We start from the raw sequence: 26,510 nt of genomic DNA, 5'->3' as shown, positions 1-26,510 counted from the left end.
GGCAGAGGCAGGCAGATTTCTGAGTTCAAGGCCAGCATGGTCTATAGAGTGAGTTCCAGGACAGCCAGGGCTACACAGAGAAACCCTGTCTCAAGGGGGAAAAAAAGGAAAAAAAAAGAAAAAAGAAGAAATGGTTCTTCCCTGACTTTGAGGACACCACCACTGTCATGGAAGGGCCTCAGGAGAGCAACATGTGTTCTTAACTGCTGAACCAACTCCCCAGCCCCAGACGACCCTTACAGATGAAGGCAACTAGGTGTCATCTTCAGGACATTTATACAGTGCAGAACATATAGGTGCAGCCCCAGGGCCTGGGAAGGAGAACCAGAAACAAGGCTAGCTTGGTTTTGGCCTCTGAAACATTCTAGACCCAAAAGGACTCAGCAGCAGTTCTGGTCCATGAGCCTCTAGACTGCCGCAAACATTTAACTCAAAATCATTTTAAATATATTTTAAGCTACAGTAAAATAACATATACAATCATTCAAAACCAAGTATTTCTGCCTTATAAATCACCAATCAAATGACTGTGTATTTGCTACCTGGAAGATTTAGTAAATGCTATAAATTTAACGAAAGACAACTTACTTCACACATTCATGTTCTATAAATATTTGTGACTATAAACAAGAAATAGCCCAGCAAGTTACTTCTAAAACTTCAAAGCTGCAAAAGCAGAATGAAGTCTATTCATTTAAAAACTAAGTCCAGTTTCCACTTGGACCCTGTGAAGGTTCTAAACAGAGTAAGAGCTCCTGGAGGTGCCAGAACCAGGCTGCTCCTTCAGACTCAGGACACCGCTCAGAACAGCGTCCCAACTCCAGACCCCTGAGCACTGTCCCACCCCTGACAACGAAATGTCAGAAAGCAGAAGGTGTCTGAGCTTCAAACATCCCTGAGATGCCCCATTCCACCCCATACCCTGAAGACAGCCCAGTGAAGACAGGATGATGCAGGGGAGAGACATTCGTGTCATAGTCTGCCCCCTCCCCCACCCCCGACCTCCCCACCCCCACCCACGTGACCCGCAGCAAGCCAATCAGAGTGCAGCGACCGCCCAGCATCCAGAAAGGCAAAGTGCTCTGGGAAACCAGTTAGCACCAGGCATTATGGAAACAGAAGTCACATCCCCCAGGAGAGGCACATCCCCTAAAAACAGCAGGAAAATGGGGTCAGAGTCTTGGAGGTAACAACACACTGAAGGCTTCTGATAAGAAAAGATTCTCAGAAGTTTCACAGGAGCTCCACAGTCAAACCCCCAGAGCTGCCTCCATGATTGCAATGAGGCCCTGCTCTCACAGAGGTCAAGTGACAAACAGAGGAGGGCTGCGTGTAGAATCTTCACACCGGAAGGATTCTCTGTGGGTCTGTGGCTGCTGCACTCTGGAAGAGCAGAAATAGTGTCACTATTTAATGTGTGCTTAAAATGGAGTGTAGCTTTTGACATAGAGGGTGCTACTGGCTTTGCCCTCTGAAGCCGAGGCTCCGTCTCTCAGCAGAGGTAGTGGAAAGAGCCCCAAGCCTGTGGAGAACCTGGGAAGGCTAAGAGGTGTGAGTGGCAAGCCACCCGCCGTAGTCACAGTCCCCACGTGTGTTTTGCCCACTTGGTTTTGTTGAAGGACAGTCTCTCCCAGCAAAATGAAAAGTTCTGGAACCTTCCATCACCAAATCAGAAGGCCTTGTATAGCAGGGGGCTGAGTGCCCTGTAATGAGACAGCCTGGAAATGGTGGGATCTACCGCAGGCCACCTTCTCCAGCAAGAAGCTTTGGGCTGCCCTAGGTCTCCCGAAGAACTACGGTGTCATCATGGACATGAGCCAGCGAGCCCGTGTGCCTGGAAAGGACACCGAGGAAGACACACAGGTCCCTGAGCCCTCCACTTCCCAACCCGGGGACGTCAGGCACAGCGGTCCAGTTAAATCACAAAGGAGCAGGATGTTAAACACCCACACCACACTGATTCCTCAGCCCCCTTGGCCACCATCCTTGCTAGCAAACGAAGCCCCAGCGCACACTCGAACAGAAGTAGAGAAGGCAGCCACTGCCTGGCCATCACGTGATCTTGACTGGCGACTTCTTGTGGGCACACAGGAGAGACACATAGGGGACACCGATAAAAGCCCACTTCTCGCTGGGCCAGAATCTGATGACTGGACCTTGTTCGGGTATCTCTGAGGCAGCATCAAAGTAGGCGAAGCACACACAGCCCAGGTATGCAGCAAGACAGATGAGGATATGCCTGCAAGAGAGGGCGGAGGTGAGCAGAGAGTTGGGGGGCAGGACAGGGCGGAGGTGAGCCCCGGGCAGTGCTTCTCCTGGGCCACACATCCTCCCGCTGTCCCTTATAGCCAGCAATGGCAGGAGGGGTGTGATAAACCTTGAGCACCTGAGACTGTCCTAGTATTCAAAGCAGTCCCATTGAAATGGCATGGTAGCTCAGATCTGTAACCCTAGCTCTCTAGGAGGCCAACTCAGCAGGAGTGTCACAAGTACAAGATGACACAGAGTTCAAAGCCAGCCAGAGCCACAATACAAAACAAACAAACAAACAAACAAAACCTACTAAATAATTGGACCAAATACCTTTGGGGCCTTTGGGATAGCCATTACAGACAAAAAGTAGGACTGAGGGCCAAGGATGAAACTGGAAATACCAAGGCAGAAACTGATGGACCCAGAATTAGATCTCAAGAACCTTCGTAAGATGTACATCTTACGAAGGTACAGCTTGTGTTTCCATTGGAAATTAGCCTGTATTAAAGCAAGCTCCAAGCTTTATGGGAAAATCCCTTTGTCCTTCATTCATCTTCCTGTCCAAAGTTTCAATTTTAACCTTTCTCAGGAAATAAATCCTGGCCGTGGTGCTGCCTGCCTTAAATACCAGCACTCAGGGGACAGAGGCAGGCAGATTTCTTGAGTTTGAGGCCAGGTAATTCCAGGACAGCCAAGGTTATACAGAAAACCCCTCCCTATCTTGAAAAACAGAACAAAAATCAATCAATCAAACAAACAAAAAGAAGAAAAAAAACCAAGAAAGACGTCTTTTAAAGGGAGACAGAGTCTTTCTTATACGCTATACTGAAAGCTTATTCCAAATGAATTAAAGATTTAAAATACAGACCTGTAAGATGTCACAGTAGACAAAGTGATTGCCACCAAGTCTGATGACCTGAGTTCAATCCCCAGAATCCATATAGTATAAGGAGGGAGCTGACTGACTCCCCAAAGCTGTCCTCTTGACCTCCAAACATGGACTACTATATGGACCTCCAAACATATACTAATGTGTGTATATATATATATATGTATATATATATATACAAATTAATAAATAAATGTAAAAAATGAGTTATTTTAAAAATATTAAAAAGGTAATTTTAAAATGGTTTACTTTCTATGTATGTGCGAATGTATGCAGTACTTGCAGAGGCCACCAGAGGGCACGGGATTCCCCTGGAATGAGCGTTGCCCATGGCTGTGATCCACTCAACCTGGGTACTAGGACTGAACTATAGTCCTCTCTATAGAGCAGCAAGTGCACCTGGTCGTGGGGGTGCACGCCTGTAATCCCAGCACTCTGGGAGGCAGAGACAGGCGGATTTCTGAGTTCGAGGCCAGCCTGGTCTACAGAGTGAGTTCCAGGACAGTCAGGGCTACACAGAGAAACTCTGTCTCAAAAAAACAAACACACACACACACACAAAACCCACACAAAAAAAAAAGAAAGAGAGAGAGAAAGAAAGAAAGAAAAAAAGAAGCAAAGAAAGAAAGAAAGAAACTATCTGTCCAATGTGATAACGACCTGAAACTTATAACACCCAATGTTGTGTGAGCTTTGCTTTAGAATGGGGCTGGATGGCGGACAGGAGGGAAGGTAGGAGGTGAAACTTGGCCTCCAACGAGAACCACAGCTGGACTTGGCACACATGACGGCTTCATGTATTGTACTTTATGCTTTGAAAACGTCTTCATCTTGGGTACAGTGGCACAGCTTTAATTCCAGCACTTGGGAGGCAAAGGCAGTTGGATCTCTGTGAATTTGGGGCCAGCCTGGTCTACAATCAAGTTCTAGGCTAGTCAGAGCTACATAGGGAGACCCTGTCTCAAAAAGAAAACAATTATTTACTAATGAGTAGTTAATTAACATTTGCATTACAGAGCCAGGCAGTAGTGGTGCACGCCTGTAATCCCAGCACTCTGGGAGGCAGAGGCAGGTGGATTTCTGAGTTCAAGGCTAGCCTGGTCTACAGAGTGAGCTCCAGGACAGCCAGGGCTATATAGAGAAACCCTGTCTTGAAAAAAACCAAATCCAAAAACAAAAACAAAACAAAAAAAATTGCATTACAAACAACACATAGCCATTGCAGACAAAAATATTAGAAAGAGGAAACATGGCATTTGGAAAGATTACAGTTAAATTACATCCTAAAGCCACACCATTCAGATTATGTTTTTAAAGATATCTGGTGGGTACTGTCTTTTTAAAGACATAAAAAATAAAAACATGCCTTTCTCCCTATCAGATTAGCGAAGTTTTAAAGCAATTAATAATGCCTGAGTGTGAGCTTGTGGGCCGAGCATCCTGACAGACTTCAGTAAAGGGATTGAGGAATTGGCCCAGAAGCCGCAGGACACTAACATTTGAGATGACCAGCACTGCCAACACAGACAAAACAGTGTCTGTCACGGTGGCACCTGTCTGTAATTCCAGACTTGGGGCTGCAGAGTCACTGTGAGGCCAACCTGGGAGAGTAAAAGTCTCTCACACAGGAAATAAACACCTGGGCATGGGAGCACGTGCCTTCCACCTCAGCCCTTGGGAAGCAAAGGCAGGCAGTAAGGCAGGCTCTGTGGATCGGAGCCAGCCTGGTGTGCACGGTGAGTTCTGGGCCAAATGGTACTGCATAGTGAGATTGAATATTAAACAAAACCACACACACACATACACACACACACACACACACACACACACACACGAAAGAATAATAAGACAGATAAGATAAAAATAAGGCCTCTAATCCAGTCTGCCCCCTGCCTCCGCCTCCCAAGTATTAAAATTATGACCCTGTACTAGTAGTCTCAGTTTATGCACTGCTAGGGAGCAAATCTCTGCCAATTAAATCACATCCCCAGTCCAAGACCTTAAAAGCTCTAGAAGACTTAGAAAAAAAATTAGAAAACTGTGTTGCTATCTTGCAATCTATATTATAATTTAACCTATGAAGATTAGAATCAATATATGTTTTTTAAAGATTATGTATAAAAGTGAAAAATTAGAAATGACAGAATATGGAGGTCAGGAGATGGTTTAGTTAGAGCTGTTGTTCTGCAAACCTGAGGCCCGCAGTGCAAATGCCCAGTGCACCTGCGACCCTAACACTGTGGGACAGCTAGACAGATCCCAAGAGCTCTGGGCTAGTCAGCCCAGCTGAAAAGGCGAGTTTCTGGTTCAGTAAGAGACCCTATCGCCAAGGCAAGAAAAGGCAGCAGAGGGGAATAACAGGTGCTTGCTGTGGCTTTCCCATGCACGGGCGTGTCCATGCATTCATATGTGTGCAACACACACCCACATTTGCACACACAAAGAACCTGATACTTACTAATAGGCAGATTGGCTAAGTGAATTATGAAGCACCTATGTAATGAAGCATATGTATAATACTTTGTTATTATATGCATAATAATATATAATAAAGATCTATATCTCTCTACACCCACCCACATCTATGTAAAGAGAGATGAGGGAGGGAGGGAGGGTGAGCATTGGTGCTGAGAGGCTACAGTGCTTACCTAGCACACATGAAGTCCTAGAGGGGCATAAACCCAGGGTGGTGCTGTATACCTAGAATCTCAGTACTTAGCAGATGGAGGTAGGAAGACCAGGAGTTCGAGGTCGCCGGGCGGCCTTTAATCCCAGCTCTTGGGAGGCAGAGGCAGGCGGATTTCTGAGTTTGAGGCCAGCCTGGTCTACAGAGTGAGTTCCAGGACAGCCAGGGCTACACAGAGAAACCCTGTCTCAAAAAAAAAAAAAAAAACAAAAACAAAAACAAAAAAACAAAAAAACAAAAAAACAAAAACAAAAACAAAAACAACAAAAAAAGGAGTTCAAGGTCATCCTCACATATGCCATGACTTCAAAGCTAGCCTGGGCTACTCGAGATACTGCTGTCTTAAAGGAGAGGGGTGGCATGATCTAGACACAGAGTTATCTAACATTTCAATACTGCAATAGAACCTCGTCATCTATAAACATGCTGGGTCATATTCACAACTATCCTGTGTGGCATGTGGGCACATGTGGGCCAGGGACCACTCACTGGCTGGACATGCCTGACAGGAGTTTGGCCTATGACTGGAACAAGTTTGCATTACATATAGAAAGGTGCCATTGTAGTTTTCTAGAAACAGAATAATTAGTGGGTGTGCAGCTGTAGATAGATTAAAGAGGTAAAGTTTTTTGTTGTTGTTGAGTTTGGTTTTGAATTTTTTTCAGAATTATTTCTTTATGAATCCACTGTAGCTGTCTTCAGATGTACTAGAAGAGAGCAGTGGTTATCATTTCAGATGGTTGTGAGCCACCATGTGGCTGCTGGGAACTGAACTCAGGACCTCTGGAAGAACAGTCAGTGCTAACCACTGAGCCATCTCTCCAGCCCTTTTGTTTTGAGATGTTGTCTAATTAAGTAGTGCTGGCTGGTCTAGAAGTCAGTACGCAGACCAGGTTAGCTTCTAATTCACAAAAGCCAGCCTGCCTCCACCTCCTAAATGTGCTATTAAAGGTGTGTGCCATCACACCCGTTCCTTTCTTCTCCATTTTTCATTAGCAATAAAGGAGAAAAAATATCTTTTTCAGGAATGTGTATGTATACTGTAAAATCTGCAAGATATACATCAATCCTTCTTTGAGGAGTAGAAAGATGCGAGCCACTTTCTGTATGTCTATGTTGTTTAAAACTATTCAAAAATTCCTTCATGGGGCTGGAAAGAGAACTAAATGGGTAAAAGCACATGCTGGTCTTGTAGGGACTGGAGTTTGACTCCCAGCACCTACGTGGTGGTTCACACTGGCTGTAGCTCCAGTTCTAGAGGCTCCAATTCCTTCTTCCGGTCTCCTCATGTACTTCATACATATGGTACACATACACACTTGCAGTCAAAACTCTCATGCACATATAAAATTAAATGTAAGGAGCTGGAGAGAGGCCCAGCGGTTATGAGCACTGACTGCTCTTCCAAAGGTCCTGAGTTCAAATCCCAGCAACCACATGGTGGCTCACAACCATCTGTAATGAGATCTGATGCCCTCTTCTGGGGTGTCTAAAGACAGCTACAGTATACTTACATATAATAAATAAATAAATCTTTTAAAAAATAAAATTAAATTAAATTTAAAAAATTAGTTCATGCATCTGGCAAAATACCTGGGTGGGTAAAAGCATTTGCTCCAAGTCTGAGGATGTGTTAGATCCCTGGCATCCACATGGTAGGGGAAAGGAACAAACATACACATGCACACACAGACACTCACCTCACACAGACTACAGCACACGATGCACCAAGCACCCGCCCTACATGAACAAAATCACACCATAATGAGGAAAAAAGGACGGTTCAACCTTGGAAAACAAAGCAGACGCCATGAGCGAGCGCCTCAGTCTGTGCTGCTTTGTTTGATTTGGGCCTTGTAAGTTTTAGGTGTTTCTAGAACATTCCATTTCCCACATGTCTGTATGTGCACTCAAGCTGAAGTCCACTTGGGTAAAGAATGTCCTGTTTGGTGTGTGTGTGTGTGTGTGTGTGAAGGATCTCACTGTGCAGGCCATACTAACCTAAAGCTTCTCCCCCCAGCCTCTCAGGTGCAGGAGTGGCAGGTTGGCCAGCATGCCCAGGTCACACTGGCACCTGTAAGGTCCAAAGATGACTCTGGATAAACCAAGCCCTGTAGAACTCCCCTGGACGCTGCTAATCTACCAGGACAGACTAGGAGTGACTGTCCCTAGATGACCTGCAGAGGTCCCTGACCTCAGAGGGCCCTGAGGGTGTGGTTCCAGCGGAGAACCAGCCTGTCCTCGCGTCACATAGGCTCCCCTCCCCCACCACCCTTCCAGACTGTGGAGCTCAGGTTGCAGACTCAGTTTTCAGGCTCTCACGTACAATTTAGGAGCCGCCAACCCGCTGTGCAGCCCTAACAATTAGGTCTTTGGGAGAGTTCGGTTTGGCTAGACAAGCTCCTTGGAGCCATTGTCACACTCTACCTTACTTTTGTTACTAAGATGTGTGGTAAAAGAGGAAGGGAAAGAAGAAGGGTCAGCTCTGTGTCCCTCCCCTGGACACGCCAGTGCTCCTGGCAGGGAGCACTTCGCCCTGCAGCTAGCCAGGACGCCAGGGCAGGAGCACCCTGGGGCACGAGCACCCCAGGGAAGGAGCACCCCAGGGAAGGAGCACCCTAGGGAAGGAGCATCCTAGGGTAAGAACACCCCAGGGCACCAGCACCCCAGGGCACGAGTACCCCAGGGAAGGAGCACCCCAGGGAAGGAGCACCCTAGGGAAGGAGTACCTTAGGGTAAGAACACCCCAGGGCACCAGCACCCCAGGGCACGAGTACCCCAGGAAAGGAGCAGCCCAAGCAGGAGCACCCCAGGACACAAGCACCCCAGGGAACGAGCACCCTAGGGAACGAGCACCCCAGGGCAGGCTCTTACCATACACAGTGCAGGTAGGGAAAGTGAAAGGAGGACAGCAGCTCACAGAAGGCTCGGTCGCTGATCCAGCAGAAGAGAGCGAGAGTCCACCAGAGGCCCGAGAAGAGACCCAGCTTAAATACACGCACATTGTCGCACCTGTGAAGGAGAGGGAGAGAAAGTCAGGTCAGGTCTCTACCGGGTTTGCTGGCTACCTCCCCTGGGTTCAAAACTTCTCGTCTGCTCCGGCCGGTGGCATTGGCCCTCACACTGATGTAAATATTGCATGTATGCAGGTGACTCGATAACCTTCTTCTCCACACAGGCCTGACCTCTGACTCCAGAGACATAGAACCACCCACTATCTTAAAAAAAAAAAAAAAAAAAACACTATCTCTGACGTCTAATGCTGATACAAAACATAGTTGTCTTTCCTCCTGCTTACAGACTCCAGACTGCATCCAGTTTCTTAGCTTTTCCTTCAGAATCCATTCCAAACCTGCCCTCTGACCCTGTGGGTCCAGGACCCCATCATCTCCTCCCTAAAGCACCCTTGCCTTTGACCTTGACCTTGTGGTCAACCGGCAATGCTCTGAGACTTGAGAGAGAGAGAGAGAGAGAGAGAGAGAGAGAGAGAGAGAGAGAGAGAGAGGAGAGAGAGAGACAGCATTCAGGGTGGCCACAAGACCCCTTCTTTTTCCGTTTTCTCTCCATGCCTCACTACCTTTGCTCACACTACTGTAGATCTTTACTGTTCCTCAAACACCCCGGGCCTTTGCATGAACGGGCCCTCCAGCCTTCCTTCCCACTTGCTCTGCCCCTGACCTGCCTCTGTTCTGCTCTCACAGAGCCATGCAGTTCATTTGTCTCCAGGGGTCTGCTTAGCATCACCCAGGAAGCCTGTGTTGGTGTGAAGGAGACCAGCTCATTAAACGAAGTTGGCGGTGCTGTCTGGGAAGTTCAGAAGGTACGGCTTTGTAAGAGAAGTATGTCACTTTTGAGAGTTTAAAGACTCACGTCATTTTAAGTTTGCACTCCCTGCTTCCTGTGAACTCTGACCTTGCCACCAAGCGTCCTGCCATGATGATGATGGCCGCTTATGTGCTAGAACTGTAAGCCCCCGCATACCCTTCCTCCTGTGAGTTGCCCTGGCTTTTCACACACTGATAGAATGACCCTGTTGCTAAAGACAACACACACATGACTCACAGAACACAGAGGAGTGAAGCCGGTGTCTGCCTCACTCCTCTGACTAGTATTCATTAGTACTGGAGGTCCTCTGCATGCTAGAGAGATAAACACCAACCCAATTACAAACCTTTCAGTGGTCGAGTCTGGCATGACATGTCCCTTGGTAGGGACAGAATGACCTGGTAGGATAGAGCCAGCAGGCCTGAGCCTCCAGGAGTGTTGGCGTCATCTGTGGGCGTAAGGCTTGTTTGTATAATAACATAGATATTTTCGGGTTCCTCCAAGGAATGTCCTCCGGGTTAATGCTAATGACTCTGTGACAATCAGAGATAGCAGGTATGTGGGAGCTGAAGGTATGGCTAACATCTCAGCAAAATGGTAAATGCTGGGCCTTCAGGATAGCCCTTAAGGCTGTGGAAAAGAACTCTAAAAACATGAGTTTGAAAATACATAGTTGATAAACTATTCATAAATATAAGGAAAGGATGCAACACAAATTGTATGAGGGGTTTCACAGATCTGAAAGAACAGAGGCAGCTGCCCTATGCAGCAGTGGTCAGAAACCTACAAAGGAAGGAGATGAAGAGATTTAGGGAGTGGTGATCACCAGACAAGATTCCACCCAGCAAAGTGTTTTTAATTTATGCTTACAAAAGCAGGCAGATTCCTGAGTTCAGGGTCAGCCTGGGACCCAGCTACTTTATTTAGGTCTAGGTGTGGTCAGAATGGTCATCTCAGGACAAGGTCCCACCCAGCTAAATTTTCAAAGGCAGGCAGATCTCTGAATTCTTTTTGCAATGTTAAAAAAAAAAAAGGAGAAGAAGAAAAATGTACTATGGACTTGCTGGTCCCAGGATGGAGATTCATAGGCTAATCAAAAGGGAACCTAGAATAAATAACTGAATTTATATGTAAATTAAAACCTGGGCTTTTGGTCTGCAAGAGGTGAGCTAGCAGAAAGCAATAGCAGTTCTTTAAGAGCTGAGCTATCTGGAGAACAAATACAACTCTTCAAGAATTTTTACCTAGCTGGGCGGTGGTGGCACACACCTTTAATCACAGCCCTTGGGAGGCAGGGGCAGTCAGATTTCTAAGTTCGAGACCAACCTGGTCCACAGAGTGAGTTCCAGGACAACGGGGGGCTACAAAGAGAAACCCTGTCTCAAAAAAACAAAAGAAAAAAGGGGGGAGCGGGTTTCTAACAGGATTTCTGATTTTACTCAGGAAACCCATGGAGAGAGAACACAGCTCTTTTACAATTTTTCCTAATAGGATGTATTGGTCAAAAATCCCAAGAATTACTTAGAGGGTGAGCACAGCTCTTTTAGGATGTTTTTCTAGCAGCTATCTAGAGAAGGCTGTCTGGAATCTTCTTTTAGAATTTTTTTTTCCTTTGGCTTTCTGATTTTGGTAAGAAAACCCAAGAATTACTTTTGTAATTTTTCTAACAGGATTTCTGACTTGGTTGGAAGATCCAAGATTTATTTTTTTTTTAAGATTTATTTATTCATTATATGTAAGTACCTGTAGCTGTCTTCAGACACACCAGAAGAGGGCATCTGATCCCATCACAGATGGTTGTGAGCCACCATGTGGTTGCTGGGATATGAACTCAGGACCTCTGAAAGAGCAATCGGTGCTCTTAACCACTGAGCCATCTCTCCAGCCCCCAAGAATTTTTTATAACAGCTTTACTGAGGTCAGAAAAGCTACCCAGAGGGCTTTTAGAATTTTTACTAGCATAGAGAACAGAAAGATCATTTCAGTTTACCTGCTGCTGCCTCTATTGTAATACTAAGTGAGGCCGGAGGTCTGCCCTTGCCCTGCCAACTTAGTTCTGATTGGTGAATAAAGATGCCAGCAGCCAATAGCTGGGTAGAAGCGACATAGGTGTGGCTTAGGTTTCCCAGGCTTGGAAGAGAAGAATGTGTAGACAAGAGGAGAAGCCTCCACAGGTTAAGTAAGAGTCAAGAGGCTGTGGCCCTAAGGGCTGCCCAGCACAGTACATTGTAAGTAATGACTCCAGGTTATCGATAGGAAAGTGGATTCTAACATCATGAAGGGTAGGCAGCTGTCCAGCTATCATGCTGTTTGGGTCTTATTGTAAATAAAAAGGCTGTGAGTGTGTCTTCCATCTGTGAACGCAATAACCAAAGGCAGGGTAGAAGCTCCGGGCTGGGACTTTAATAATGTCTACAACATAAAGCAGAGCAGAACCCAGAGAGCAGCCTGGAGCCCGCTCGGCTGAGCACAGGCTCAGACCCACGATCTGACTTCAAGCTGTTTGCCTTCTCTACTCCCAGACACCCCTTCCTCAGGACCCCTCTCCAAGCCCAGGCTGGTCCTTGGCGAGAATCTGCATGAACGACCTGTCTGCAAGACATGCTGGTGTAAAGAGGAGACGAAGAACACCAAGGAAGAAAGTTCCTCTAAATCAACAAGACCAGTGCATATCTGAGCTCACAGAGGCTGTGGTGGATGTACAGGGCCCACCCCAGATGGGGCTAGAGCAGAAGTAAGCGTCCCCCATCCCTAACCCAACGCCATCTACAATCGATAGCCACTTGCACTGAGTTGTATTGAGGTTTTGGTTTGTTTTTTGAGAAAGAACTTAAAGTTAGGTGAGTGGCGGGTCAGGAGAGGATCTGGAAGGATATTGAGGAGGAAAAGAATACAATCAAAATACACTTAAATTTTAAAATATTTTTCTGGAATAACAAAAAACCCAGGATAGCTAAAACTATTCTCAACAACAAAAGAAATTCTGGGGGGAATCAGTATCCCTGACTTCAAGCAATACTACAGAGCAATAGTGTTAAAAACTGCATGGTATTGGTACAGTGACAGGCAGGCGGATCAATGGAATAGGATTGAAGATCCAGAAATGAACCCACACACCTATGGCCACTTGATCCTCGACAAAGAGGCTGAAAACATCCAGTGGAAAAAAGACAGTCTTTTCAACAAATGGTGCTGGTTCAACTAGAGGTCAGCATGCAGAAGAATGTGAATTGATCCATCCTTATCTCCTTGTACTAAGCTCAAATCCAAATAGACCAAGGACCTCCACATAAAACCAGACACACTGAAACTAATAGAAAAGAAACTGGGGAAGACCCTTGAGGACATTGGTACAGGGGGAAAGTTCCTGAACAGAACACCAATAGCTTATGCTCTAAGATTGAGAATTGACAAATGGGACCTCATAAAAGTTTCTGTAAGGCAAAGGACACCATCAAAAAGACAAATTGGCAACCAACAAATTGGGAAAAGATCTTCACCAACCCTACATTCGACAGAGGGCTAATATCCAATATATACAAAGAACTCAAGAAGTTAGACCCCAGAAAACCAAATAACCCTATTAAATGGGGTACAGAGCTAAACAAAGAATTTTCACCAGAAGAACTTCAGATGGCTGAGAAGCATCTTAAAAAATGCTCAACATCATTAGTCATTAGCGAAATGCAAATCAAAACAACCCTAAGATTTCACCTTATACCAGTCAGAATGGCGAAGATTAAAAACTCAGGAGACTGGAGGTGTTGGAGAGGATGTGAAGAAAGAGGAACATTCCTCCACTGCTGGTGGGAATGCAAATTGGTACAACCACTCTGGAAATCAGTCTGGCGGTTCCTCAGAAAACTGGGCACGTCACTTCCGGAGGACCCTGCTATACCACTTCTGGGCATATACCCAGAGGATTCCCCAGCATGTAATAAGGATACATGCTCCACTATGTTCATAGCAGCCCTATTTATAATAGCCAGAAGCTGGAAAGAACCCAGGTGTCCCTCAACGGAGGAATGGATACAAAAAATGTGGTATATATACACAATGGAGTACTATTCAGCCATTAGAAACAATGACTTCATGAAAGTCTTAGACAAATGGATGGAGTTGGAGAACATCATACTAAGTGAGGTAACCCAGTCTCAAAAGATCAATCATGGTATGCACTCACTGATAAGTGGATATCACTAGAAACTTGGAATACCCAAGTCATAATCCACATATCAAATGATGTCCAAGAAGAACTGAGGAGTGGCCCCTGGTTCTGGAAAGGCTCAGTGCAGCAGTGTAGGGCAATACCAGAACAGAGAAGTGGGAAGAGGTGGATGGGGGAACAAGGAAAGGGAAGAGGGCTTCTGGGACTTTAGGGGAGTGGGGAGCCAGAAAAGGGGAAATCATTTGAAATATAAATAAAAATATATTGAATAAAAAAATTGAAAAAATTGTTTAAATATTTCTAAGTAAGAAAAAAATCCTGAAAAGAAAAATTAGTTTTCTCCAAGGGAGATAACTAGGGGATACAAACCACTCCTAAGGGGGTTCCCATGCCCAGCCGTAGATGACAATACAAAACAAACCCAAACACATCTTTAGAGGTTCTTTGTCACATAATGTTAAGTCAGGGCATTTCTTTTTCTACCATACACATCCTTTGTATATGTATTATGCATATATGTATTATGCTTCCAGTCTGGGGTTTGTATAGGAGTCCTGTGAGAACATATGTGAATCTCTGAATCTATATGACTTTCTTGTGCTTTTTCATTGGTTCTTTTTCTTGATTGGTTGTTTTTGTCTTTCATTTTTGGTTTTTTTTTTTGGACTTGGTTTTTTTTCGAGACAGGGTTTCTCTGTATAGCTCTGGCTGTCTGGCTGTCCTGGAACTCACTCTGTAGACCAGGATGGCGGATGCCTGCCTCTGCCTCCCAGAGTGCTGGGATTACAGGCGTGCACCACCACAGCCCAGCTTATCTTTTTGGTTTTTAAATTTTATATATTTTATATTTTTAATTTTATATGATAATAATAAAATGTTATTTCATTATCTTTCCTTAGATATCTGTTTTATATCTAAGAAACAGAAATGATGTAGATCTGGATGGGAGGGGCCGGGGAGGAGTACAGAGAGGGAAACTGTAATCAGAATACACTGTACAAAAAGACATCTGTTTTCAAAAAGGAAAAAAATTAAGTTGCTATCTCATGGCATTTATCACAGCAACAGAAAGGTAACTAATACAGAGTCTTTTCGTGAGCACGACTTTTAATAATGTAAAAAGCCATCCCCTCCCAAGACCCTTCCTCCTTTTGGGGGACTTGAGGGTTGGATTTGGGGTTTTAGTTTTTCAATACAGGGTTTCTCTGTGTAGCCCTGGCTATTCTAGAACTCTCTCGATAGACCAGGCTGGCCTCAAACTCATAGATCTCTGTAGGCATAATGTTATTGTGAGCTGTATAAAGTTTATCCTTGTGTTATTCAAATGCTGATTTCTCTGCCCTTATATCTTGTTGAAATCTGAACATGGTAGTCTAACACTTCTGTCAAGAATCTCACATCTAAATTTGTGTAAACAATGTTCCTTGTTTATTCTCTGCCTTGTCAATAAAAACTGGACAATCCAATGACCAGGTAATAAAGAGAATAGGGCGGGATTTCTGCCAGCCAGGGGAGGAGGGAGACGAGGAGAGGAGTCGCTCTGAGGAAGGGGTCTGTAGAGACCTCAAGGTAGAGCACACCTGATGGCCAGAGGGCCAGAACAATACAAAAATGCAAATATCTCAGGGATTTGGCTGGGAGGTAGGCAGATTAGATCTCAGTATGGGAATAAAATTATAAATCTAGTTATTGTACTTAAAATTGAATATAAATCTTGGTCTTTCTGTGTCTATTGGGAAACTAGGTAGGATTTTTTTTATTAAAGCTGCTGTATTCGCTTACTGATTACATTTATATTAAAATTACCATTTCAAAGCTCCCCCTGAGCACTGGGATCAAAGGTGCGTGCCTCCTGGCCCATTCCGCCTTTAATGGAAGCTCTGCATCTTCTGTTTTACTGTTTGTTCCCCCATTGGCACTTAAGCTGTTCACCTGTGTCCTCAGCACGAGAACAGCACTGGGCATAGCAGAAGCTCTCAAGGTTTGCTAAGTGAGGGCTGGAAAGACAGCTCAGTGGTTAAGAGCACTGACTGCTCTTCCAGAGGTTCTGAGTTCAATTCCCAGTAACCACGGGGTGGCTCTGTAATGAGATCTGATACCCTCTTCTGGTGTTTCTGAAGACAGCTACAGTGAAATCATATATATATATATATGATATATATATTTTTATATATATTTTATATATATTTATATTTTATATATATTTATATATATATAATATATATAAATATATATATTTATTTTTATATATTATAATATAAATATAAAATAAATATATATTTTTATATATTTTTATATATATAAAATATATATAATATATATTTTATATATAAAAAATATATTATATATATTATATATTTTATATATATATATATTATATATTTTTTATATATATATATTTTTTTTTTTTAAAGATTTGCTAAATGAATAAAAGATTCTTTCACACACTGAACAACTGTTCTTCTGAAACAAGTCTCCTGCCGCAGATTGGCCTAGTGCTGCTTGTATTCTAATGCTAATATTAGGCCCCCAAGACCTAAGTCCCCTGTCCCCTGCCCCCCATGTTATTTCTGATTGGTAGTTAAAGATGAGGTCTTGGGGTCGGAGGAGAACCACGAGGAGGGAGAAGGAAGGAGAAGCCACCATTGGTTAGGAGTCAAGAAAGCATGGCCCTGAGGGCTGGCCAACTGGAGGTAAGAGCAGCTCAGATGAAACACAGTAAGGAATAGCTCGGGGTTACCGATAGGAAAGTAGATTCTAATAGCACACCTCCATGTTAGTATCTGTTAGCATGCTATACGTGTCTGCCCAGCTCTTGTCCTATTTAAGGCTTATTGTAAATATGAAGGTTGTATGTGTTGTGATCATAAAAAGAGAAAGCGGCATAGGAATATGTTCTATGGTATATGTGGGGCATGTGTGGGGGAAGGGGTGCCTCAGCCAGCCCATGCCGAGGTCCCCTGGGGGACTGGACACATGTCGGTAGAGAATAGAGTTTATCCAGGGCATGGGGAGGGGAGTTAAAGGGGTAGTAGAGGCAGAGAAAGGCAGAGAGAAGGAAAGAGTAGAGAAGTAGAGGCCAGCCATGACTACTGGAGAGAGGGGAAAGGAAGAGGACAAGAAAAAACCTAAGAGAGTAAGAGAGGCAAGAGAGGCAAGAGAGTGAGGAGGGGCAAGCATCCCCTTTTATAGTGGGCCAGCTGTACTGTGGGGAGGGGCATACTTGGCTGTTGCCAGGTAACTGTGGGGTGGAGCTTAGACAGAATCCTAACAGTGTGCGTCTTTTATCTGGGAACTAAATGGTGAGGCTGGGTGGAACCCTGGGGTGGAATTAAATAATTTCCATAGCACATACTGGTTTCCTGAAACCTTCACAGTTTTTTTTTTTCCTTGTTATGGAATTAGTCCTAAAGCTAAAGGAGGGTTTCCATGCCTGGGGGGGAACTCCCAGTGAGCCCACTGACAGCTGGGAGCTATAGAGGTGCTAAACCTTTGTCCTCCGCAGACCACTCCTTAGTCAGTTATGGTCTTGCAGGGGGCTGAGCACCAAGAAAAGGTTTAACTGGTATTTACTGAGCAAATGGGCAGATGTCAAAGACCCCGCATGTACCGCCATTCCCACTGCTGTGGGACACAGAAGCAAAAGCTTTGGCGAAAACAGAATAATAGCAGCTCGCAAGTCTGATAAAAAAACAAAACACACAAAAAATGCTCTCTTACCGGAAGGTTGAATGCCACCTTTGAAAAGTGTTTTTGAAAGAACAGACAGAGGTCCACGACACATAGAAACCATTAACTTCCTCTAATCTTGTTTGCAGTAACAAAACCATTATGACCAAAATCAGTTTGTGGAGGAAAAGGTTATTACACCTTACACACTAGGTCACAGGCCACATAGAGGGAAGCCGAGGCAGAAACTCAAAGCGAAGCTCTGGAGGACCATGGAGGAGACCATGGAGGAGACCATGGAGACCACGGAGACTACAGAGACCACGGAGACCACAGAGACCACGGAGACCACAGAGACCACAGAGACCACGGAGGAGACCACAGAGGAACACTGTTTGCTGGCTTGCTCTTCATGGTTTGTCCTCCCTAGAGCTGGCACTTCTCAAAGTAGGCTGGGTCCTCCCACGTCAATCATTAATCAAGAAAACACCCCCAGAAACTTGCCTACTACAGGCCAGTGTGATGGAAGCATGTTCAACCGAGTTCCCTTCTTCTCGCATGACTCCAGTTAGTGTCAACTTGACAAAAAAACTTACCAGCAAACCATCACTGTGACAAGATACCTAAGCCAAGTGACTTAAAGAGAGGAAAGAGTAATACTAATACTAGCTTGTGGTTTAAGAGGCTTCAGACCATGGCCACCAGGCCCTGCTGCCCTTGGCTTGTCAGGGCAGGAGAATGAGGCCAGGCAAAGCGACTTACTTCACAAGTGCCAGGAACAAAGAGACAGAATCAGATAGGGCTCCAAAATACATGGCGGCTCTCAATGGCCTGTAACTCCAGTCCCAGGGGATCCAACCCTCTTCTGGTCTCCGAGGGCATCAGCATGTAAGCACAGGCATGTGGCACACAGACATGCATGCAGGCAAAATGCATAGACAGAGAGACAGAGAGAGAGACACACAGAAAGAGAGACAGAGAAAGAGAGAGACAGAAAAACAGAGAGAGAGAGACAGAGAAACAGAGAGAGAGAGAGAGAGAGCATAAACCACATATCATGGTGGTTTTAATCCCAGCACTTGGAAGGCAGAGACAGATGGAAAGTTCAAGGCCAGTCTGCTCTAAATCGTAAGTTCTAAGCTAGCCAGGGCTACATACTGAAACCCTATCCAAACAAAACAAAAACCACTAGCCCTCCTGTGAGTAAACCGAAGCTCCCAAAGCCGACCTTCTGCACCTCAGGCCTGAATTCCAACACTCCCTGAACTGCGCCCTCTGATGGCCATCTGTTCCTATTGCGTCCTCTCGGTGAGCCCTGCGGTTCCCTTCACAGCGCTATCACAAGCTGAAACAGTCTATTATTTATGCAATTATTTGCTTCATGTCTGAAGGTCAGTGGCAGTAGGAACTATACCTGTTTATTCACCAGTGGATACCTACTACCTAACAACAGTCCCTGGAGCAAAGCAGGGGTTAAATAGTGCTTGCGGAGGAATCAATAAACTAATAAAGACCAGGCACAATTTCAGCTGGACTCCAGTGGCTTGGATAGAACTATAGTATATTTTTTCAACGTTTGTTTGTTTTTTTGTTGCTTGAAACATGTCTGACTTCAAAGCAATTATGCAGCTTTCTGCAATTTTTTTTTTGGGGGGGGGGATGGTTCGAGACAGGGTTTCTCTGTGTAGCCCTGGAACTCACTCTGTAGACCAGGCTGACCTCGAGAACTCAGAAATCTGCCTGCCTCTGCCTCCCAAGTGCTGGATTAAAGGCGTGCGCCACCACCCAGCATAGCTTTCTGATCTTAACTTCCAAGCACTCCCAGGTAATCCCAAGGAGTAAATACTAAAATTACATACTAATTCAGAGTCAGACTATATGGTAAAGTGTGATCAAAGGACAGGAAAGGGAAGAAACTGAATGGAAGGATAAGGTAGGGAATCTTTTTTTAAAAAAATTGGGGGGGGGGGATAAGCCAGATGTGGTGATGTACGCCTTTGATCTCAGCACTTAGGATGTAGAGGCAGGTGTACCTCTGAGCTCAAGTCACCCTGGTCTACAAAGCCAGTTCCAGGACAGCCAGGACTACATAGAGAGACCTTGTCTTGTACAAATTGAAACAAAATTTTAATTAAAAAATGTTTTTCCACACATCATTACTTTTATTATAAAAAGTCGAATGGCTGAGAAGCACCTTAAGAAATGTTCAGCATCATTAGTCATTAGGGAAATGCAAATCAAAACAACCCTGAGATTTCACCTCACACCAGTTAGAATGGCTAAGATTAAAAATTCAGGAGACAGCAGGTGTTGGTGAGGATGTGGAGAAAAAGGAACACTCCTCCACTGCTGGAGGGATTGCAAATCGGTACAACTACTCTGGAAATCAGTCTGGTGGTTCCTCAGAATACTGGGTATAATACTACCAGAGGACCCCTCTATACCACTCCTGAGCATATACCCAGAGTGTTCCCCATCATGCAATAAGGATACATGTTCCACTATGTTCATAGCAGCCCTATTTATAATTGCCAGAAGCTGGAAAGAACCCAGATATCCCTCAACAGAGGAATGGATAGAGAAAATGTGGTACATTTACACAATGGAATACTACTCAACAATTAAAAACAATGAATTCATGAAATTCTTAGGCAAATGGATGGATCTGGAAAATATCCTCTTAAGTGAGGTAATAAAAGAACACACATGGAATGCAATCTCTGATAAGTGGATATTAGCCCAGAAGCTCTGAGTACCCAAGACAGAATTCACATATCAAATCATTCCCAAGAAGAAGGAAGGAGAGGGACCTGGTCCTGGAAAGGCTTGATGCAGCATTGTAGGGGACTGCCAAGACAGAGAAGTGGGAGGGCGTTGATTAGGGAACTGGTGGAGGGAAAGGGGCTTATGGGACTTATGGGGAGGGGGAGAACAGGAAAAGGGAAAATCAGTTGGAATGTAAACAAAGTATATAGAGGAAAAAAAGTCTCTATGAACACCCAACTAAGTCTAATTCTAACTAAATTTAGAAATTTTGGCTTAAGGATCACTGGAAAACAGTAGCATGGCTGAGTTGTAATGTGAGAAGCATCCGTGAAAGCAGAGTTAGTAGGGGGCCACTGGGGGTTGGCAGAGTAGACAGAGGTCAGCGGAGAGCCAGGAGCCCAGGGCGGAGCCTGTGTGTCCCCCTCTATTCCTGAGGATGCAGGACCTGGCTCCACCAGGTTCTGGTCTCACTGTCCCAGCTTTCATCAGAACATCAAAGTGAGGGCAAGTTTCAGAAGGAAACCAAAAAGGCAAAATGAATATATGCAACAGGACCAGACTTCAAGATACAAACCCCAGAGGGCAACACCCACTATTTCTTCTCTTACTAATCCTTTATTGGCTGGGGGTGGGGTGTTTTGTTTTGCTTTTGAGACAGAGTCTCACTCTGTAGCCGTGCTGGCTGTCCTAAAATTCACTATGCAGACCAAGCTGGCCTTGAACTCACAAAGACTTTCCTGTCTTTGTCTCCCTGGTGCTGGCATGTACTATCTCACCCAGTCTCCTTTATTATATTCTTAAGGTGCTTTTAAGAATAAAATAATTGCCAAGCAGTGTTGGCGCACGCCTTTAATCCCCAGCACTTGGGAAGCAGAGACAGGTGGATTTATGACCAGCCTGGTCTGCAGAGTGAGTTCCAGGACAGCCAGGGCTACACAGAGAAACCCTGTCTCCAAAACAAAAACAAAAACAAACAAACAGAAGAATAAAATAATCATCTGGCCTCTGTAGGAGAGTATGTATCTAGTCCTGCAGTGACTTGAGGTGCCAGGGTGGGTAGGGACCCAGAGGGGACATCCCCCTTCTCAGAGATAAAGGGAAAGGGGAAAGGCCATCTAAATGGGGGACTGGGAGGAAAGAGGGTGCTGTGATCAAGATGTAAAGTGAATAAATAAATTAATTAATAGCAAAAATGAATACAGTAATCATTCTTAGGAGGAGGAAAGATGTGTTTTAGAATATCATTCAAAAATGTGTAGGCGTATCTATGTGTGTGAGCATTTTGCCTGCATGTATGTGTGTGCACCATGCACATGCTTTGGTGTGCAAAAGACTCCTGAAGACAGTGTCTGGGCCCCTGGAACTGGGACTAATGTAAACTATAATGTAGTATTGGAAATCAAAACCCAGCCCTCTGTCAGAGCAACAGACAAGTACTCTAAAGCCTTTCCAGCCCCCAGGAAAAGTTGGGTTGCTTGTTTGTTTGTTTTTAAAGATGTATTTATCTTATGAATGTGAGTACACTGTTACTCTTCAGACACACCAGAAGAGGGCATCAGATCACATTACAGATGGTTGTAAGCCACCATGTGGTTGCTGGGACTTGAACTCAGGAGCTCTGGAAGAGCAGTCAGTGCTCTTAATCACTGAGCCATCTCTCCAGCCCTGAGAAAAGTTGTTTTTAAAGTATTTTAAATGCAAGAGGGTCTTTTAGCAACATGATTTAAACATCCCAAAGTTCAGCACATCAGGTCATGACCCCGAATCAGCATAAACTTTCATTTTCTCCCGGTGAGAGAAGGTTCAGAACTGACACTGCAACTCTAAAGGCCAGACATGCTTCAGGAAGGAAGGCTAGGGACACGCAGAGGGATAAAACACAGTGCTTCCTCTCTGCCCCCTGAGCAAAGCAAGGCATGATGGGACAGACTGGCTTGGCATGACATGTCCTGTGAGAACACACGGGGAAGCTACTGGAAGGAAATGCACAGAGCGCCAAGAGCATCCTTTTACTGGGAATATCACCAAAGCAGGGAACCTTCCCTTTCCTTTTCCTTACTGGGATTTGGGCAGTAACTGAGTTACAGCAGGGAACAAAAATACCCGAGTCCTGTCCACTCACTGTCCCTCTGTCCCTCTGTCCCTCTCGTCAAGCCAAAGTCAAACAATGCAGTGGGTGCTGTAAAGGAGGTCATAGGACCATATGTAAATGGCTGAGCCCCAGACTAGAGACCAGCACAGCTAATCACACAGGGTCAGAAAGGGGGAGCGTGAGCAAGGACCCGAATCAGAGGGACCTGCTCCAGGCAAGTCTGGGTTCAAGTGAAGACACAGAAGTCAGAATGGCAGAGAACAGACAGAAGGGGGGAGCTTCATGTGTGTGTGTGTGTGTGTGTGTGTTGTAGAGTTGGGGCAGGGGACAGAATGACACACAACACGCTCAACTTACAGGGGCAACAGAGATGTGTGGACTGAATTCTATGGGCATGCCAACACAGTGATGGACACCAGAGGAGATGCCGGGAGAGAGAGCTTCTGACTCGGACATCTGGACACATTGTACTCCTATTTAGCACAACTGGAAACACTACAGAGAAAACTAGGGCTAAGAGAGATGGGTGAAGAGCCTGACTTTGCCAGCTTAAATTCTCAATACCTGTGACTCCTATAGCAGTCAGGTAAGCAGCTTAGTAAATTAGGTGCTAATGATAAGAAAGACTGCGTAAACCCAGTGTGGTGGCAAACACCTTTAATCCCAGGAGGCAGAGGAAGTCCTACAGAGAGAGATCCAGGACAGCCAGGGCCACAGAGAGAAATCCTATCTGAAACAAAACAAAAAATAACAACTACATTTAGGGGCTGGAAAGACGGACGGTTCATGGGTGAAAAGCGCTTGGCTGTTCTTTAAAAGGACCCAGGTTCAATTTCCAGCAACCAAATGGTGGCTCACAACTGCCTTTAGCTCCAGTTCCAGGGAATCTGATGCCTCCTTCTGGTTTCCCCACGGACCAGGCATGCGAGTGGTGTACAGACATATATACAGACAAAGCACCCACACACGTAAAATATTGTTTTTTTAATCTTTGAAAAGTCACTCGTGGGTACTCACTTCACACTTCACACTCACTTCACACCCTAGCACTAATGAAGAGTGAGAGCCGGGCGTGGTGGTGCACACCTGTAATCCCAGCACTTGGGAGGCAGAGGCAGGCAGATGTCTGTGTTCGAGGCCAGCCTTGTCTACAGAGTGAGTTCCAGGACAGCCAGGGCTACACAGGGAAACCCTGTCTTGAAGAATGAAACTAACGAAGAGTGAGAATATCAATATGAGTTAGCCTGGCTAACCTCGGCTAGCCTCAGCTACACAGCAAGAACAGATTTTAAAAAAATCGAGACATTCAGTGTTGATAGTAAGAGAAGTATGAATTCAAATTGAATTCAAATTTTTAAAGTAGCTACAATAAAAACAATGTTTTCAGCAAATCTTAAAGTGATCGTATGTATTTTGTGGCTGGAAGACACACACACACACACACACACACACACACAACCTAAAATACAATATTTGGGAATTCCTTCACTGCTTTTGTTTTGTATGTATAAATATTTTGTTTGAATGCATGTTCCGTGTGCGTGCCTGGTACTCGCAGGGTCAGAGGAGGGTGTTAGATGCCTGAGAGCCACCACTGAGATGCTGGGAACAAGACCAAGTGCTCTGAAACCCCAAGCTACATCTCCAGTCCCCATACAAGGTTTCTGGAAGGACTAGAGAGCTGGTTTAGAAGTTAAGAGCATTTACCACTCTTCTAGAGGACCCAGATCTGGTCTGAGCACACACGACAGGCATCTCACAGCTCCAGTCCAAAGGGTCAGACTACTCTTCTGATCTCATGTGCGTGATCCTACACGCTCATAGTATGATACGTTCAGGCATAAACATATACACACGAAATAAAATATATAGATTTTTTTAAAAAAATATTTTAAAAATACAAAAATGAATCTAAAAATGTATACATATTTCTGAAATATGAACCTGAAGCCTTCATCTACAACTTCCCAGAAGAAAATGGTTACCTAGGCAACAAGAGACAGGAAGAATGGTACCCACCTCTTCAGCTCTGCAATGAGCAGCGCAGTGCAGGGAACCCCCAGAGCCATCAGAGAGATGTTGTTGATGGCCGGCTTGACGAATGCCAGGCATGTTGTAACTGCAGACAGGACACACACCACTGCCTTGAACCTGCCCCTGAGTCAGTGGAAGTAAAGAAAATCCGTTAACAAAGGAAACCATGCTTGTCTGTTTAACACACTCCCCCAACCACATGCCGGGAATTTGAACCCAAAGTCTTGTGCACGCTCCCATTGCTTGTCACTATAAGTGAGGGGCAGCCAGCACTATCTGTGCAAATTGAGAAGAACTTCTACACCAGTGATTTCCAGCAGTCCTGATGCTGTGACCCTTTAATACAGTGCCTCATGTTGTGGAGACCCCCAGCCGTAAAATTATTTCGTTGCTACTCTATAACTGTAATTTTGCTACTGTAATGAATCGTAATGTAAATATCTGATATGCAGGATCTCGGGTATGAGGCTGGGTCATGACTCACAGGTCGAGAACCACTGTTGTACACTGAGTACTGTTAGGTCACAGATGAGCCCGATCTAAATGCCCTTCTCTCTGCTTCCAGGAGCCACGGCTGGGAATCAAAGACTCTGAAAACATTTAGCTAGGAAAATGGTTACAGAACAATCAACCCAAGTCTCTAGGGAGGTAATGAGTTCCCTGCTCTTGTCTTTCTGGGTTTTATCAGATCTGCAGGACTTGACAAACCCTTTCTGTAGAAGCCAAACACAATAGCATAGGACTATAATCCCAGAACTTGAAAGGTAAAGGCAGGAGGATGAGGAGTTCAAGACCAGCCTCAGCTACTTAACATATCCCATCTCAAAAACAAAAACAAAAACAAAAACCCCTGTAAAGGGTTTCGGGTTTTGTGGGTTCTAAACTCTAGGCTACAGCTACTCAAATCTGCCTGCATAAAGATAAGTTCAGGAATGTGCATACCTACATACTCATAAAATTTCACAGAATCCATCTAGCCCCAAGTAGTTCTACCAGGTCAATATGGATGACTTTTATGAGACACCAGAGTCTATTAATAGGGAATAAACATTACTACTTTAAAAGAAAAAAATTCCTATGTGCCCAGCCTACAAAAGTAAAGGTTTTATGAAAAAAATCAAATAAGATGTTTCCTGGCAACCTATAGGTCTAGCATGAACTGGAAGTTTGTCTTGACAGGATTTTAACTTGATAAGTGACTGGCACTCTCCTCACAGCCTTCAGAGATGTGGAGCCAGCCAGAAGTGGCGACGTGATCCTGAGCACACTTCTTCCTTTCTCCAGGGACTCTGTTTCCTGATCTATAGAGCAAAAAGGCCCTGGCCCAGCCACTCTCAGAGGCCTTATCCATGACTTAAATTAAGGAGCTCGTGATTTTCCTGTACTTTCTGTTATTTGTCATTAGCAGAATTTGTTTTGGCCGAGAGCCCCGGAACAGGTCACAACTAGGAAACGGATTGGAATGAAGTTCTATTATAAAGAACTCAAAAAGCATTGGCCCTTCAAAATACAGATTTATCTTCTAAAGAGGAAAGACATTTATCATCAAGGCACAGGAAATCATTGATCAAGCTGCCAACCTTCTGACTGGAACGAACAGGCTTTGTAGCGCTGAACCAGAAGGGGACAGCCCTATGTGAAAGGAAGCAGGCCGAGAATGATCAGGAGACTCATGTTTTCTTCCTGACAGGCCAGAACTGTTCAGCCACCGGAAGCTGCCTGTCCAGCCTGAGGTCGGCCTGACCAGCACCAGGCACACGGCCTCTGGGGCACTGGGCAACTCCCCCTACAAGCTCCTGACCCACCAAGGCTAGTAGGACATTTTGCTGGTCTCTTTCTGATCCCCTCCGTCTTCTGTCTTTGTCACAGGACAAACCCATGTATTTCCTTAGTCTCTCGCCACATACCATGTCTGTATGTTGTTTTACCCTCCAGACTTCATTGTAAGGTTTTCTTTACTATGAAATATTATACTCTCTCTGTCTCTCTGTTTCTATCTCTCTGTGTGTCTCTCTCTGTCTCTCTGTCTCTGTCTTCCTCTCTCTCTAACACACACACAACACACACACACACACATACTTCTATTAGAAACATATAACCAGAGCCGGGCGGTGGTGATGTACGCCTG

General features: G+C 44.9%; 1 protein-coding gene across 1 annotated transcript in view; it reads right to left on the bottom strand.

Moving 5' to 3' along the window:
* Positions 1-1,021: 1,021 nt before the first annotated feature.
* Positions 1,022-26,510, bottom strand: part of Acer2 (alkaline ceramidase 2) — a 46,734-nt gene continuing 21,245 nt past the window's right edge. Inside the window, exons 4-6 of the mRNA XM_052176723.1 lie at positions 24,368-24,505; positions 8,703-8,840; positions 1,022-2,239 (exon numbers count right to left, since the gene is read on the bottom strand). Coding sequence (XP_052032683.1) covers positions 2,053-2,239; positions 8,703-8,840; positions 24,368-24,505 — 463 coding nt within the window. The 3' untranslated portion in view covers positions 1,022-2,052. The remainder of the gene's footprint in view (positions 2,240-8,702; positions 8,841-24,367; positions 24,506-26,510) is intronic.

Source organism: Apodemus sylvaticus, chromosome 3 (assembly GCF_947179515.1).
Source record: "Apodemus sylvaticus chromosome 3, mApoSyl1.1, whole genome shotgun sequence".
Lineage (NCBI taxonomy): Eukaryota > Metazoa > Chordata > Mammalia > Rodentia > Muridae > Apodemus > Apodemus sylvaticus.
The sequence above is the reverse complement of the archived record's forward strand: the minus strand, read 5'-3'. Positions and strand labels throughout refer to the sequence as shown.